The sequence below is a fragment of the Papilio xuthus genome, unplaced genomic scaffold (genome assembly GCF_000836235.2).
Source record: "Papilio xuthus unplaced genomic scaffold, Pxut_1.1 DF827777.1, whole genome shotgun sequence".
In the NCBI taxonomy this organism is placed as follows: domain Eukaryota; kingdom Metazoa; phylum Arthropoda; class Insecta; order Lepidoptera; family Papilionidae; genus Papilio; species Papilio xuthus.
This window is the reverse complement of record NW_013530872.1, coordinates 3,725,682-3,741,671: the sequence shown is the minus strand read 5'-3', so window position 1 is coordinate 3,741,671 and position 15,990 is coordinate 3,725,682. Positions and strand designations below refer to the sequence as shown.

General features: G+C 33.5%; 1 protein-coding gene across 2 annotated transcripts; it reads right to left on the bottom strand.

Annotated features, from left to right (window-relative positions):
• Positions 1-2,559: 2,559 nt before the first annotated feature.
• LOC106115709 (uncharacterized) lies at positions 2,560-15,497 on the bottom strand. 2 transcript variants are annotated; one of them, XM_013309166.1, is made up of 2 exons: positions 14,979-15,497; positions 2,560-3,281 (listed from the first exon to the last, which is right to left on the bottom strand). In XM_013309166.1, the coding sequence occupies exons 1-2, from the start codon at positions 15,491-15,493 to the stop codon at positions 2,981-2,983; spliced, it is 816 nt and encodes a 271-aa protein (XP_013164620.1). In that variant the 5' UTR covers positions 15,494-15,497; the 3' UTR covers positions 2,560-2,980. The 2 variants fall into 2 exon arrangements, 1 of the variants encoding a protein (XP_013164620.1); XR_001227767.1 differs by having other exon boundaries at positions 3,206-3,281; positions 14,941-15,044.
• Between the last annotated feature and the right edge of the window lie 493 nt (positions 15,498-15,990).

Below are 15,990 nucleotides of genomic sequence, written 5' to 3'. Positions count from 1 at the left end.
TGGCAAAGCTTAGAATTTCCCATTTCAACGTAGAACTTGAAATAAAGAGAAAACTTTATAGAAATATGCTTTTATTAAAATGCAACGTTGTGTAAAAATCCGGTCTATTCATTGACTATATTTTTCGTATTTTGCAGACACAAACATTGAAACTGTATATTCACGGAGAATAATCTCGGTTGTTCATCATCAGCTTACTATACGTCCCCACCAAAGGGCTTGGAGCCTACCCTAAATTATTTATTAATTGGGGTGACTAGGCCATTGTCAGACACGCTGGCCAAGTGCGGGTTGGTTGACTTTACACATATCTTTGAATTTCTTCTCAGATATGTGCAGGTTGCATCACGATGTTTTCCTTCACGGTAAGAACGTCGGATAAAGGTACATGGCGGGATTCTGGGGACATGGGGACTGCAGATTGCAAGTCAAGTGCTTGACCCCTGAGCCACCGACGCTCTCGGTGGTTAATATTATAAAATTAATTTAACGAGTTCCATTTTAATTTATTTTACTATTTAATTTTCATAACTTTCTGGTATTCTTTTATGATAAAATATTACCACTATGAAATATGTCGTAAACAGTTTTCTCCTCGACTCCCATCTGTCGGAATGCAATGGACTATTCATATTGCTTTGACTTCTCACTTGATAAAAATTATCCTTTGTAGTGACTAAAGCCATGCATATTATATGGAAAGTATGGTCAGTCAAATGTCTTCCTTTATCTTTTTATAACCCCCGATACTTTTGCTAGATCTTTACTATAATTGACTAAATCATCTTGTTTTATTGTATTGTATTTATGGCCTTATTTTAGAAATACGCATTTGGGTAACTAAACGTAAAGAAGAATTAAAAAGCAAAATATTTTACAAAGACATTTTATTAAACACTTTTATTTTTGTAAAATAGAATAATTAAAACCGACATTTACAACAAACAACTATAAAATTCATTATATCTTCGAGTTAATGTTATACATGTTAATAGGTCCTGTTGATTACTTGGAGATCTTCATAGCATCTGACATAATGACTTGGTTCCGGCGTGTCAATTTCCTGATTGTAATACATTTTTAAAGACGTCCATAAACCGTATCACTTGTGGATGGGATGAGTTGCGTATCTCATTTGTTTGGGTAATATAGAACTCTTATAAACATGTTTTAATTATGAAATAATCGATATCGTTATCGAGAATTTCAATTCTCGTAATACATAAGAACAATAACGTTATATTGGTTTTTCTCGAAAATCTCTTTAGATGTGTCCAAAGAATTCGCACCACATTTAAACATGTTCATAATATCGTTGCAAAGTTTTATTATGTTATCATTAATTTGGACATCTGTATAATAATAACTTATACTGGTTAACTAATACTGGTTTAAATAATGTCATAGAATTTTATAAATAAATAAAAAAAAATGATTATCTTTTAACGACAAAGAATCTGTAAAATGGATTATTTGAAATAATAAAGTGCCATTTTTTTTTGTTTTAAAAAGATTATTCATACATTTTGAATTTAACTAATGTCCTGTTTGTGTATTTGAATATTAATCTGTTTATAATGAGGTTTTAGTAAGTAAAGGACAGTATAGTAAATGTTACGTTTCTTAAGTTTGGTAAAAGTCTTTATTGATAAAGAGTTTAGTACAAGTGAGGAAATATTTCAGTTAGAGCTTTTAAATTGAAATGGAATAATTGAAGTGTTGTATATTATATCTGTTCAATGATTTCTTTGTTAAATTCAAATTGAAATATTCCTATCCCTGTTTCGTACACATAAAGCGACACACATCTAATAATTTTATAATTATTCTACTTTGCGGCTAACACAGATTATCAACGGAAAGGTAAACACCAATTTGAGGAATGCATAAAATCTAAGGATTACGCTTACAGGTCGTCTTAAGCTTTTCAATCTAAAAGCTTTTGATTGCAATCTGCACAACATCGTTTACAACTAACTTACAAGAAGCTCTTATTTTATAATTCAATATATAATTGGGTTGAAAGCTCTTTGGACTGTATTTAGAACATAAAAAGTGATTCACGTTTCCTTTGATACTCTATCTCTTCAGTAACAAGATATAAAAAAGGAATAGAAGGAATTAATAAAAATACTGATTTAAATGTTGAAACAACAAAGAATATTCAACGCTGTAACAAAAGGCAACATAACTTTAGAAACCAGCATACTTTTACATTATTTTATTTGCCTAACACAAATTTATTTTAAGCTTTCAGTAATATTATATAACTCTAGTTAACAACATTTATAGGCTTTAATATAAGTGATAGTGTAACTTTTTATTCCCATCAGAAGTAATGATTTTTGTATAGTACATAATGTTTGTAGGTTATAATTATAAATATGTGAATTACATTGACGTTATTAAACATGTTTGTGCTGCTGACTTAAGTAAAGATATGATTATGTCAAAAACTTATATACATATTGTACAACGATGAAAGGTAAAAATGTTGTTTAATTACTGTAAAACGTATACATATATTTTAGATTTCATATCTTCATAAAACATTTAAAAGACCTGGACACCGGGACAGATTATTTTTAATTGTAATTCTCTTTAGCTTTATAATGCTTTATTCAGTACTAATCTCACCAAATCTTAATCAAGCTGTAAGGGGTGACGTCATTCAATATTATAAGGACACATATTAAAATCTTACCACTGACATGTAAATACACATACAAACTAGCTACTACTCTATCACGGGATAAGAAACTGTCTTTTATTACATCTATACATACATATTCCAACAAATAACATTTAGTTCTTTAACATATGTTAAACTATGATACCACTTTCTAACTCGACACGGAAATGCAACGACTCGCTCGCTTGTCGACAAATGAACATTTTCACTGGCAGTTTGTGCGTTCAACACCACAACTATTGGAAATGGATGAAGCAGGCCCGATTTATATGAATGTTAGCGCAGAATTCACGCAGGGCCTGCTGGGGTTTGGCTCACCGACGCCTGGAGGCCGAAGATACCATGACCGTTGGTAATTTCGGTGTTATTCGCCTCGGGATTTGGTGCTGTTGGGGCCAAGTCATGTGTCCCCAAGTCGTGTGGCCCCAAGTCTGGCGGCTCCTCGGGCGGGGCGGCGGCCGGTCGGATGTTATCGAGCCGTGGGCGCGGGGAATAGCGCGGCGTCAGCGAAATGCCTCCGACGACTGGGTGCGATTTACGATTCCCACTTGGAGCGCGTCGTGCATCATGCGCTCGTTCTCCTGCCGAACTGCGAACAAGATATACACAAGCTTAATCATTATCATTGTGATGTCACAATACACATTACCAATGATCACACTCTATATCTAAAACAACGGTCGTTACCACACAAATACAATATTTATAGTGGAGTATTTTTTAAAATCATTGGATATTAAAGTGGTATATGTTGAATACACCTCAGGATTCTAGAGTTCTAAGATCTAAAAGATATGTGAAATTACACATATAATATACAGAATTGATTAGGATCTTTAAGTATATAAGTTATTTTTCGCCAAAATCAAATAACATTCCATCATGACGCGATACAAGGTTGGTAGGTATAAGACACGATGTCTCCCAAGGTACGCTTCTAAGCTCTGCACATTTCATTTAATGCTAACCGCTTTGTGGAGATCGTTCTTGTTAAATTGCTAATGCTGATTTCGTTGTAAGTTAAGAATATCAACACATAAACAAATTTAATAAATGTTACTTGTTTAATGTTATAGTTTAATATTATTTTTAGTTCATTTGTTTTAAAATTAACTTTTTAATACAAAAATATTAAAAAAACACCACGTTAGAAAGCTCGCAAGAAAGTTAATCGGTAATTTTAGTTAAAACAGAAAATATTATTATTAATATTAATATTTATTCTTAAAAAAAATTAAAACAATGAACATGTTGACGCGAAAAAGGTTTGTTGACGCTGTTTTTTTTACGAGAGAATCGGCCAAACGAGCGGCGGGAACACCGAGGTGATCAACGACACCCATTGACATCTACAACACCAGAGGAACTACAGATGCGTTGCCGGCCTTTAAGGAAATGGTACGCTCCCTTTTTTAAAGGTCCCTAAGGATTTCTTTTTTCTTTTCAAAATTTTTATATAGTAGGCGACTTCATACGGCTTATCAGTCTTCAACTTTAAAGTGACAATAACTACTTCCATAGTTAATAAACTTTTACATGAAATTATCCAAACAAAAATTCAAACCTCACTGATTAACATTCCCTCGCTGTTAGGGTGAATTCCTCTTTGATTAGTTGACCGGCAAATTTGAATTATCATTACATCGTTACTTCATAAGGTCATTTATACGTATTGTATGTTTACAGATGAATGTAGATAAATATTATCAAACACGAATAAGATTCGATTGATAATTATAACAGGAACCCAAAAGTATATTGATGAAAATAATACTTTCAATTTTATTTTATTGGACAAAATTTACAGATACAAAAGTATTTAAGTTAGACGTATTATGACAGTTTCACGCTTGGCACTTATAACAATTCTGTCGTTAACGGGTAAAATGAATTTGAATGTTTTATTACATTTAATAAAAATAACTTTAATTAAATCCAGCAAATTGAAATCTAAATTAGAAAATTAATAAGAATACCTAAAAGTAATGAACGTTTTGTATTTTATTTTGAGTGAACATTTTTTCGGTCTTATTCGTTTATTTTTTATATTTACAAGGGAAGGTAAATAATTATTTCTAAAAGGTGCAGGTGGCTAAAAAGCGAGCTTACTTGCACAGAATTCTCATCTAACGAACAATACATTTGTCAAAAAATTTTTGGTTAGCTTAGGGTAGGCTCCGAGCCCCTCGGTGGGGACGTATAGTGAGCTGATGATGATGATGATGAACATCAACCTATAAATTGCATTTTAAAAATTGCAATTATGATAATATTTGGTTTTAGTTTTAAGAGCTAATTTAGTTTAAATTAAAGTTAGGACTAAAACTTATATAGGTTTTAAAATTGTCACAGATTTTGTCAACTGTTTGTTTGGATATTTTTATACTCTACATTTTTTTGTGTTTACATGAAAAATGTTATTAAAACATACATGAATATGTAATAATGTTTTCTTTCTACTTCTTCGCAACTTTAAACTCTGTGATAGAAATGAGACATGATATTCTTATATATTTTGATTTCCATTAAAAAATTTGTTTCAAACATAAAATATTTCGAAATTCAATAGTGTTGATCGGTTTCGTTCTATTTCTTTTGATCGAATATCAATGCGGTTTTCCGAATTCGAAGTTGCTTCGAATGTCAACTATCGGATATAAAAGAATATTGCTGTTTTCAGCTCAAATACTTCTACGGTTTCTTAAATAAACATCTTTTATATTAGTTCCAGAATATTTCATTTAATGTAGAGAAAGCAGGGATTGTATGACAATTTAGTTCTTGTCAAAAACTTGAAGAATCCCTAAGTGTGACATCGAGAAGAGATATTTCTTTAAACGCGTGTAGAGTATAAATGTGTAAAATATAAAAGAGGAATAAATGGAACATAAATTTATGAAAACTGAGTGAAAAACATTTTCTTTTGTCTATATTTTTATACAATTGATATACACAATAGCTATCTGTATATTTTCAACGCCACTACATTATACGAATTGACGTTCAATCAATAACGATCATATTGTGAATCAACAAGAGGAGTGTTTGTTTGTATAACATGTATCGATCTTACCTTGTCATGTATTTTCTTCAACGAGGTCAAAACAACTCGCCCTTTTAGCAAATTAACATCGAGTTTTTTTTTGTTTAACATTGAATTACCAGAAAATGTTAACAAAAAAAGTCTTGAATGCTTTTTTTAAACTAAAAGAGTAGATTAACATACTTCAAATATTTAAGGCACATGTTAGCGAGCTCAATATTTCGCTTTGATACTGACATTGATTGTTACTTGTTGAATACATGTGCGTATCATCAGACGTAAATAGCTCTCCGCTGTGGATCTATTCACACCGTAAATCCTCCACTGACAACGTAGCGAAAGTGGGACGCAACACCTCATAAAACACCTCAAAGCTCTAGCTGTTTGTTCCAGTTAATTTACAACTCTTACATCCGACGCATGGATAACGCAGTCAGAGCCTGAAGAAATATGTCTCTTGTTTATACCAGTGTCAATACAACAACTTTTTTATCTGTTTATACGTTGTTCTCTCTGAGTGTTTATTCTTTACCAGCTGTTGCCTGCAACCCGCGGAATATTAGAAAAAGCTTAATTAGTAGCCTACGTTCTTCCAGACTATATATAGACGTAGTCTATGCCGAGTTTCAGTGAGATCCTTGCAGCCGTTCTGGAGATACCTTCAAACAAACATTTATCCATCCATCCAAACATTCGCATTTATAATATCAATAAGATGATGACCCTCTGTTTTATGATCTACTGCTATTCTTTGCTTAAAAAATGGGTTCAAATATTATATTCATATAACCTATAATGGTTCTAAAAGTGTCTACTTTTTTCCTTTACAAATTTTTTTACAGTTAGATGTGGTCACTTAACATAAGCCGTTCCTTGTGCTCGCTTATTTCTTTTTGATATAAAAGAAAGTGTTTCCAGCTTAACATTCTTAATGTTTTGTGTTAGTGAAAAGTTTCTGAGAGTGCAAGTTTTAATAATTACAAATAGTGCACGATTTAGATTCGCTCTTTACTTTTTCTAAGTTTGGATTAAGACAAGAGACCGAAAGAGTGATACAAGGGTCAACGGGGGTTAAAGAATTTAATATTTCTTTGACCTATATCGTATAAATCTTCGATATGTTTTTTGGCAGCTCGTGAATTTATTTCTCAACACAGTTCATTCCGCTCTAGAAAACACAAATAAATGCAAATACAGTCAATTGTTATATGAAGTGGAATCTGAGATGTCATATTTACGACAAGATTCGTAACATATTTTTGATATAGTATCATTTATATGCATGACATAGTTCCCTGTTGCGAAGATGTGGATTAGCAACTTATCTCAACGATGTTGTGGTTTGAATCCAAATTGAAGGCAAAATTTTTTACAGGGGTACACTACGTCACGTTGTATTTTTTTTTGACAAACAATCGACGGCCAGCATGATTGCTTGTTCTTTTCGTTGAGACCTTCAAACAACTAAACCGATAATGAATATAGAATTGTCATTCGATTTATAAACTTCCTTGGAATTTCATGTTATAGTATTATAGAAACAATCCTTGCCACCTAAAATTACATCTGTAGCAAACATACTTTTCTTTCGAGATCTACAAAACAAATCAGTATTCATGTTTAACATCGCTTATTCTTTTAGTGCTTCTATTTCTCGAATCCACGATTTTATTGTTTATTGTCCTCGATATTGGTTATTTATTGCTTTAAGTGTACTGTCATTTAGAGACCATATACAGATCAATTTGTCTTGATCGCGATGGGTTTTTATTGTTTTCATACTGTACATTCCATTAGACATTCGCGACCTTGTAATTCGGTTTGAAGACAAGAAGACTATCTATCTTGTTCTGAGTTTTAAGGACATCATTTATGAATTTAATTCATGTACTAAGTCTAATTCCCAAAAAAAGTATTCCACATTAAATCAAAATGTCTTCTATTTCATGAATAATCTTACCTATTACTAATAGAATAAATGTGAATGTTTAGATGGATGGACAGATCGATGGATGGATGTTTGGATCTTGATGAAATTTGGCACAGATGTAGAACATAGTCTGGAAAACTCATAGGATACTTATTATCTTTTTTTTTATTTCGCGCGGACGGAGTCGCGGGCAACAGTTAGTTTGATGAATAATAGTTATAATATAATTCCGTGACTTAGAAAGTGTCACCCTCTTTGTAAATTAATATGTAAAGTTTATTTAATAGATCGCGATGTCTTGCTAACAAGACTTCGCAAAACACGTTTACGAGGAGTAAAGTTACTTATTAATACAAGGTTACAAGTTCCAAAGTACCATAACAAAGTTTGCATTTTAGCTATCGAGAAAGCTTTTAGGCATCTTATTTCTTGTACCTGTACTTATTTACTTTAGGTTATACCTTTACTGAAATTAATAATATGATTATGAACTAAACGAGACAACGTTAGAAGGTGTCTTGAGACTGCGTCATTTTGAAATAATATAAGAATTTGTTTTGTATTTGTATGCTTTGTTCACTTGTTTCGTATGTTCAATTTATAAATTTAAGTTTGTTTATAAAACATTTTCACAAAAACATGTTGCCATCCCACTCATTACCATAAAAAAACTGAAACAATAATAGATAATACTATATCCAATTATACTACCCATGTTTAATACGTATTTAACGCAACGTAGGAATATTCGAAGACTTTGGTTCGCGCGTTTTCAAACAATGCCTGGGCGCTTTGATGCTCTAATATCGAATTCCTAGCTGTAATTAAACAAGTTGTGAATACACGAGTTTGTTTACAATACTAGTAAATCGAATTCGAATTTCTTATAGCTTTCTTAAATGCCGTATCTTATTTATGAAATACGAGTAAATCGGAGAAAAAAATATACACATATATAAAGATTTGATCTACCGGAGTTACAAATGAAATGTCGTCAGTGTCAACTTACCCTGAGTTATCACTGTACAAAAAAGTGTCATTGTTTTTTCGAAGAAAAAAAAAACAAAACCTCATTTAAAATTACACGTCATATTAAATTATTCTAAATTTTAATTCATAATAATATTATAAATACAAAAGTTTGGATAGTTACTTCATTTTCTTTTTTAATTCCGCTCGGACCCAGTCGCGGGAAACGGTTAAAGTACAATAAAAATCAAACAAATGAAAAAGATATAGGTTAATTTGTCTACCCTTAGTAGAAAGTATTTCTTCAGTGATAATTCATGGTTATATAAATATAACAATGGATAAAAATATGAAAGTTATCCGATGTTGGGATTCTTTCTTATAGTGAAAATAAGGTATCGTTCACATATTGCTTGAAGCTTATTTACACTAACGTTGTAACGCATCAAAAGGAGGAATTGGAGCACACAATCCGAATTTCAATAGAGATTACTGTATTTGGAGAATTTCTATGCTGATTCAGTTATAATACGTAATAAGTGAATTTTTTTACTTCAATAAGGGCGTTTTACATCAATTCTGATCAATATGTTCAACATTATTCATACATTAAAACAAACAATAACATTTATATATTTGAAATACGTAGACGTTAATAACTAAAAGTAAAAGGGCAACCTAAAGTCTGAAGTCTTTCGTCTTCTATTCATATCTGATTTTATTTAACTTTACGCATTCATATTTTAATAAAATTATACATTTTTTACTACGCCTTTGCTCAATTTAATCGCCTAAAATGTTCGAAAATCGTAGCAAACACATCATTATTAACTTCATATTTTCAACGTTAAATATTTCGAAGTCGAGTGAAATTGAGTTACAAAAAATTAAGTCGGAAGATATACTAATACTGTGTAACGGGAGCGTACTTCATTATGATGTGGATTACATGGATAAAAAGAAAAAAAAACTTATTTTTATGCTATAAAATATGCTATAGAACTACTTAGTTACCCAACGACGAAAATTTTAATAAAGATAATTCGTATTTTGTGGTTTTTTGAAAATAGTTGTACTAAAAAAATTGACAACATTTAAACATTATTCTAAACTCTAGTAAAATTTTCCTTAATCTTCAAATTACTATAAAATAATAATAAATTAGATAAGACATTGATTTTACCAATATTAAAGTTGTTCGCTACAACGCAGAAAATAATAGATAAAAAGTTATACATCATCCAAAAACGTGTCATGTATCAGTAAATGACAAGGGAATCGTGTCAGACAATCAATCACAGCTCTGCCGCCATGTAAACTCACTAGATCCATTGACGTAATAAGTTCTTGGCATGCGCGTATATTCAGTCTGCTGGAAGTTTTCGAATCAAGCGTGAAATTAAAAAAGTTCCATATTCAGAGTTAGCTATAAAATACAGCCTTAATACTGTCCACTTTATATACTCCAATGGATACTACGTAAAAAAAGCTATTTATTGACCAAAAATCAGTCAAGGGCCGTAAGATTAAATTATGAAGAAAATTTTGGGAACAAAATAAAGGAAAAGCTTGTAAGATTAGACAACTAAGCCCCGTAGACTAGTGAGGCAGCCTATATTAGCAAGGTTTATTAAACGTAGCTTTCATAGTTCGTAGGCGACACGTAGCAGCCTAGTTAAAACTTCTGTGATATTCTGACAAGATATTTTATTACGTGATTTTTCTTCTGGAATCACTTTTAGTTTTAACTATGTAAACTTTATAGACCTATAAGAATTATAAATAACAGCACAATAAAATAACAGTAGTTGTAAGTCATAAAACTAAATACTTCAGGTCAATCAGTACCAGTAGTTCGTAACAAAATTTTACGTATGAATGCTCGATTTCGCTTTGCACGATAAAACGACTGCATAGATTGTTTATGCAATGTATCACAGACAGAGTCAATTAGACCATTCGTACACAAGGCGATGTAAATTTGAAACCTAGCGATTTTAGTCGCTAACTTTTACAATACCATGTTATAGAGGTGCTATATTATTTCTATCTGTCCTCGCTTTGGCGAGTGAGCCAGTGGCTCGTAACATGTTTGTTTAGATGGCCGTGAGAAAAGTCGCCAAGATTTTCAAGATGGCGGAGCAAATCTTTACAGTTGACATTAGTCTCCACTGACAGAGCGATACTCGCGACGCAAGGATTCAATATTAGTATCAAAGATCTACTTTGCCTTGTGTACGAAGGCCCTTACAATTCGGTTTCAATTACCGAACTCGATCAAGGAATTAAGTATCAAAAACGTTGTATAAAATGTAACTCAGAAATATTGTCGAATATGAAAGGGATTCGATGTCATCAAAGTTATCTTTACGGTCTGTGAGGAAACGAGTTTTATCGGACCCTTTGAAATTGACAACTGAAATTTAACGCTCTGATTTAATGCGTTAGACAGTAAAAAATAAAAACTTGTGAGAATTTCACGTTCGTTCGTTTAAACGTTAACTCGACAGAGGTTGGAAACATTAAATATTAAATATTCTTATAATATTACACAGCAGTTTGTTCTGAAAATTTATTTTACGCAAAGAAATTGAAGGATGATTGCATTGTAATAATAACTATGACAATAGCTTATCAACAACAATATGAAAGTATAATGGACAAAACTTATTTAAAGTAAATATTTACAAAGATTATCGGACATTAAACTAGAAAATTTTCTTATCAGTAAAAGATGCTGATACACACAAACAAACGAAAACCTAAAATAGCACGGACAAGTAAAACATACATACCTACTTGAATCTTCTACTTGATGATTCTTTTGTAAAATTTGAAATAGGTTTTTACACGTCTCGTGGCTGTTTTCATTGTATATATATTTATTTCTAAATTATATTTTCAAATAGTATTTATCGGTTTTAAAAATATTTACGTAAAACATTCAATATCTACCAAATTATTCGTAAATCGTAAGCATATCTTTAAAAGTTAAATTTAATTAATTGCACATATAAATAATATATAAATCGCATCAAACGAAACACCGGTCGGGTAAGAATTCACTTTAAAATAAACATTCCGCCCACTGCCAGCAAAAATGTTGAGACTCCCTGAAAGAATCCGAACAATGACTTTGAAATTTGGTAACGTAAGCTTTGTATATAAAGTAAATATAAATAATGAAAGAAATACTTTGCTCTTTTATTTGAACCTAAGTAAAGATAGATTCACAAAAAATTATAATTTTTTTTATGAAACTCAAATAGAAAGATTCTACCTTTTTCATGTTTCAGTAACCAAAAAGAATGGTAATCTCGCTAAAATCTGACCTGAGAAATTGACAAACAGACAAAACACTTAATAATTAGTATAACGATCATCAAATTAAAAAGAAATAAACAAGTAATTAAAGCATTTTATTTTTATTTTGGCTAAACCAGCTTTAATCACGAACAAACTCAGTTAATCCGAAATTACTAAGTTTTACTTTAAAGGAGGACGAAGTTTGCGACAGTTCGTAATGCGGGGAATGTTTGTGGACGTTCGCTAACAATGTAAGCTGTGGGCCGCTCTTAACTACACCGTAGATCTGTTTTGCAGACCACTTATAGTAAGTTGTAAACCGTTAATTGCTTAGAGAAATCGTATATTTTCACGTTTAGCACTGATTGGACTTCCCGATAAATAACTGAATTTTGTTATTCACATTTGAAATAAAAAATCGACAACATGTTATTGATTCATTTTTTGGTTACATTATAAAATTATACTTGACTTTGGAAACTCCATAAACATTAACACCGTTTTCAAAGAAAGAAATTTACTTAATTTAATATTAATAAATTATAATATTTTAATATAATATTATAAAATTTTAAGCGCTTTTATACCAATTAATTCACAAGATAGATGCGAGTGAAGAGGTATTTAGTGCGACCATGTCAATAATCAGGTTACTATAAAAAATTAAGAACTTTAAAGTACAGTGAAACATAACAGAACTTATTTCAAATCATTATCTAAAACATTCTTCGGTTAAAACTGTACTGTAAAGTTCGCTAGTCGATGATACGACTCGTTTCGTTGTATTCATTCCATTGCTCGTTTTATTCCTTGGAGAAATAAAAGTACGTGGTTTCAAATATTTCACATTTCTTATTTACTTTTTTTATGACTGATTAGTCTTTGCTGTTTTACAAGCTAGAGGTTAAATGAAATCCCTCGAGATGTCGCGTCTAAAATTCTCAGTATCTAAAATGGGATTTGCCTTCTCTCCGACTAAAAATCAGAATAAGCTTGCGTCAGAGTATGTTTACGCGATACGTAAACAAAAAGCCAACCACATCCGTGATTGTCTGTCAATTTGTACGTACAAAAATAATTTCAGTTGCCTATTAAATTATGTTGAAACCCGGTTGATATAGTGTAGGTTGAAGCGGATTCGAATTTTAATAGATACTAGCTGTCGCTCCCGACTCCGTCCGCCCACTACTAAAAAAACTTAATTAGTAGTCTATGTTTTCTTCCAGAATACTTTCTCGCCACGTTTCATCGAGAAACGTTCAGGCGTTCTTAAGATACTTTTAAACAAACATCCATCCATCTATCCATCCAAACATTCGAATTTGTAATATTAGTAAGAAGTAAGATTATACATTTTCAGATGTATCTTTCTTTTGTTTTCAATTAAACAGGATTAAGTTTTTACTTTGATTATAACAAATATTAATTTTGTACAACGTTAAAAAACAGACGTTCCATGTTTGACTTTTAATATTTAGTATTTACTGAACGATTTATTTCCACACACATTGAATTTGAACAAACACAGATTTTATTCATCCATCTTTAAGTTTCGTCTCTTCATTTATCTTCTTTTAAATGCAAATACCGCGTAGCTTCTATTCGCTGCTTTTTATTTTTAACTTTATTTTCCATAATAATAAAAATAATTCCATATAATGTCTCAAAATGTATTCCTTTTATAGGTGATAGGATTTAGATCAGCTCAGATATCAGACATTAGTTAATAATAAACAATTCTATTTTCTTTAACACAGTGGATGAATCGTAGTTTAAGCGAATCGTAAATCCAATACGAATCCATTAAGTCATTAAGAATTAATGGCATTCAAAGTTCGAGCCGTGTTAACGTGTGTTACGACTAGCGTGTAAAGGAAACTAGAACACAATTGAAAAAGTATCTATTTTAAAAGTGTTTATGATGAATACTAAAACACACCGTGTACTAGTTTGAAAGTGAATTAGAACACTTTGAAGCACGATTTTGCCAACAACGTCAGCAGCAATGATCAAACATTTTAGTTTTGGAACGCCAAACTAAACCAGAGGAATAAAATTAAAAGCGAATTATTTTAAATATCATAATTGGTGTAATAGTACTCAAGTATTTTTGTAATTATTCTTGAAATCCAGAATTATCTGAATTACTCTAAAACCCAAGGAATTATTTAAACTTTACATTACAGTTAAAAACAAATACCTACTGTATATTTATTTTGAACTGGACTTTCTATCACATTTCTAAATAGGATAGATTTATTAAAAATCCTGGCAAATATTCTATTGAGATCGTATTAAGAGCTTCCGTTGTTCCTATTCTTTTTAATGATCAGGAATAGTGTCTAATATGTTTGTTAAAAGAATGATCCCCTTAAGCCAACAAAAATGCGGCTAATATTTTTAGGACACTTTATGGTGTAAACAAGAATAACCAGAGATATGTATACAGACAGTTTAGTGTCTGTATTGACATCTCTACACATTAGAAAAAAACGTTATATTTAATATTAAAACAATGGAGCTTAATGCCCCAAAGCTTTTACGCACGATTATCGTAAACTTATTCAAATTAGCATATTAATTAACAACCACATACAAACACGTGACATCTATTAAATTCTAACAACTCATGCAGAAGGGGGTTGCGAACGTGCGTAGCGTGTGTGCTCTCTGTGCACCGGGGCTTAATTTGACAAAGGCTAAGCGATCCCTTCATTATTCTCTTTCAACCGCTCACTTTGAGGTTTCGAAAGAATGTTTACGTTTTCGCAATTAGATGGGTATTCGTGTCCACCTTTTTGAGCGGATCGCTCGGCGTTTGCTACATCGCCACCGGTTCGTCAGTCGGTATGTATGTGTACTGCACGATATGTACCGCATGGTCTGGCGGCAAGCAGCAGCGCGGGCGCGGCGACGTTCGCAGCCCCTGGCTCTCGGGGTCGGAGACGGTCGCATGCGAAGCGGGAGGGGCGACGGTGGGGCAACATGAACGGGGCTCACTGAGAGGATGGTGCGGCGGCACGGAGAACGTGTAGTACTTGGCCGTTTGGTTGTGTGCTCGGAGCACCGAGCTGTGCGTCAGCGTCACCACCACCACGAGGACCGACGCCAGCGCGAGCGCGAAGAAGGACGCTGCTACGGCCGCCACCACGCGACGCCGCCGCGCCTCCTTGCCGGCGTCCTCGGGCGCCGCCGCGGGTTCCGGGGGGAGAGGCGGTGGCTCCGGCGACCGGCTGCGTACGCTCGGCCCACGGCTGTTGGGCAGCTCTAAGGTGTGCCGTCTGGATCGGCGGGCACGCTCGCAGTCCGCCGCCGAGGAATGATGGCGCCTCAGCCGGTGCGGAGCGCCAGGTGCCACGCGACAGGACGCTGAGCGCAGGGTGCGCACCGGCACCATCAGGTCATCGCTGGAGACGCGCGGCACGCGTCCTGAGTGCACCGACCGGAAGGAGTGGTCTCTACTCGAACTACTCGGAAAAGCTAGATCGACGGAAGCGCGGGAAGAATGTCGCGAGAAGCGATCGCGATCGCGGTGTTCGACGCGAACCGACATGTTGCGGCGGCGGCAGCCAGCCGAGTGCCGCTCCCGCCGCCGCCATCGCGCGATCTCGCCGACGCGAGACACGTCGCGACCCGCCGCGCGCTGCTCTCTACACGTGTTTACAAATGTTCCCAATCACATAAATAATTCTTACAAATGTACATCCAATCACGATTCAAATGGCACTCGTCGATTCACTATTTGCTTTGGGGTGTTTAAAATGACTCGTCGTGAAAATCAGAAGAAAGTTTACCTTTAGCGAGCGTGTATGTGCTTTTCAAGACTCCGGCTGCTGTAAACACGCGAATGTCGAAACGTTTATTGTTCAAACTATTCGCAGACTCTTGTTTGTACAAGTTGATGTCAAATAAAGCGTGCGGATTCATCGTATATAAAAAACCTGATACTGACAATACAGAGACCGAAATTGCATTGGAAAACATACCTAGTATCTATTTTTGTGACAGTTTAACAGAACGCGGTAGAATTTAATAGAGCAAACCGCCTAT

Excerpts from the sequence above, each read along its gene's own strand:
- LOC106115709 (XM_013309166.1), bottom strand. The coding sequence starts at position 15,493 with ATGTCGGTTCGCGTCGAACACCGCGATCGCGATCGCTTCTCGCGACAT. Across the intron at positions 3,282-14,978 it reads GCACACAACCAAACGGCCAA|TTCGGCAGGAGAACGAGCGC; the intron begins GTACTACACGTT and ends TCTTGTTCGCAG.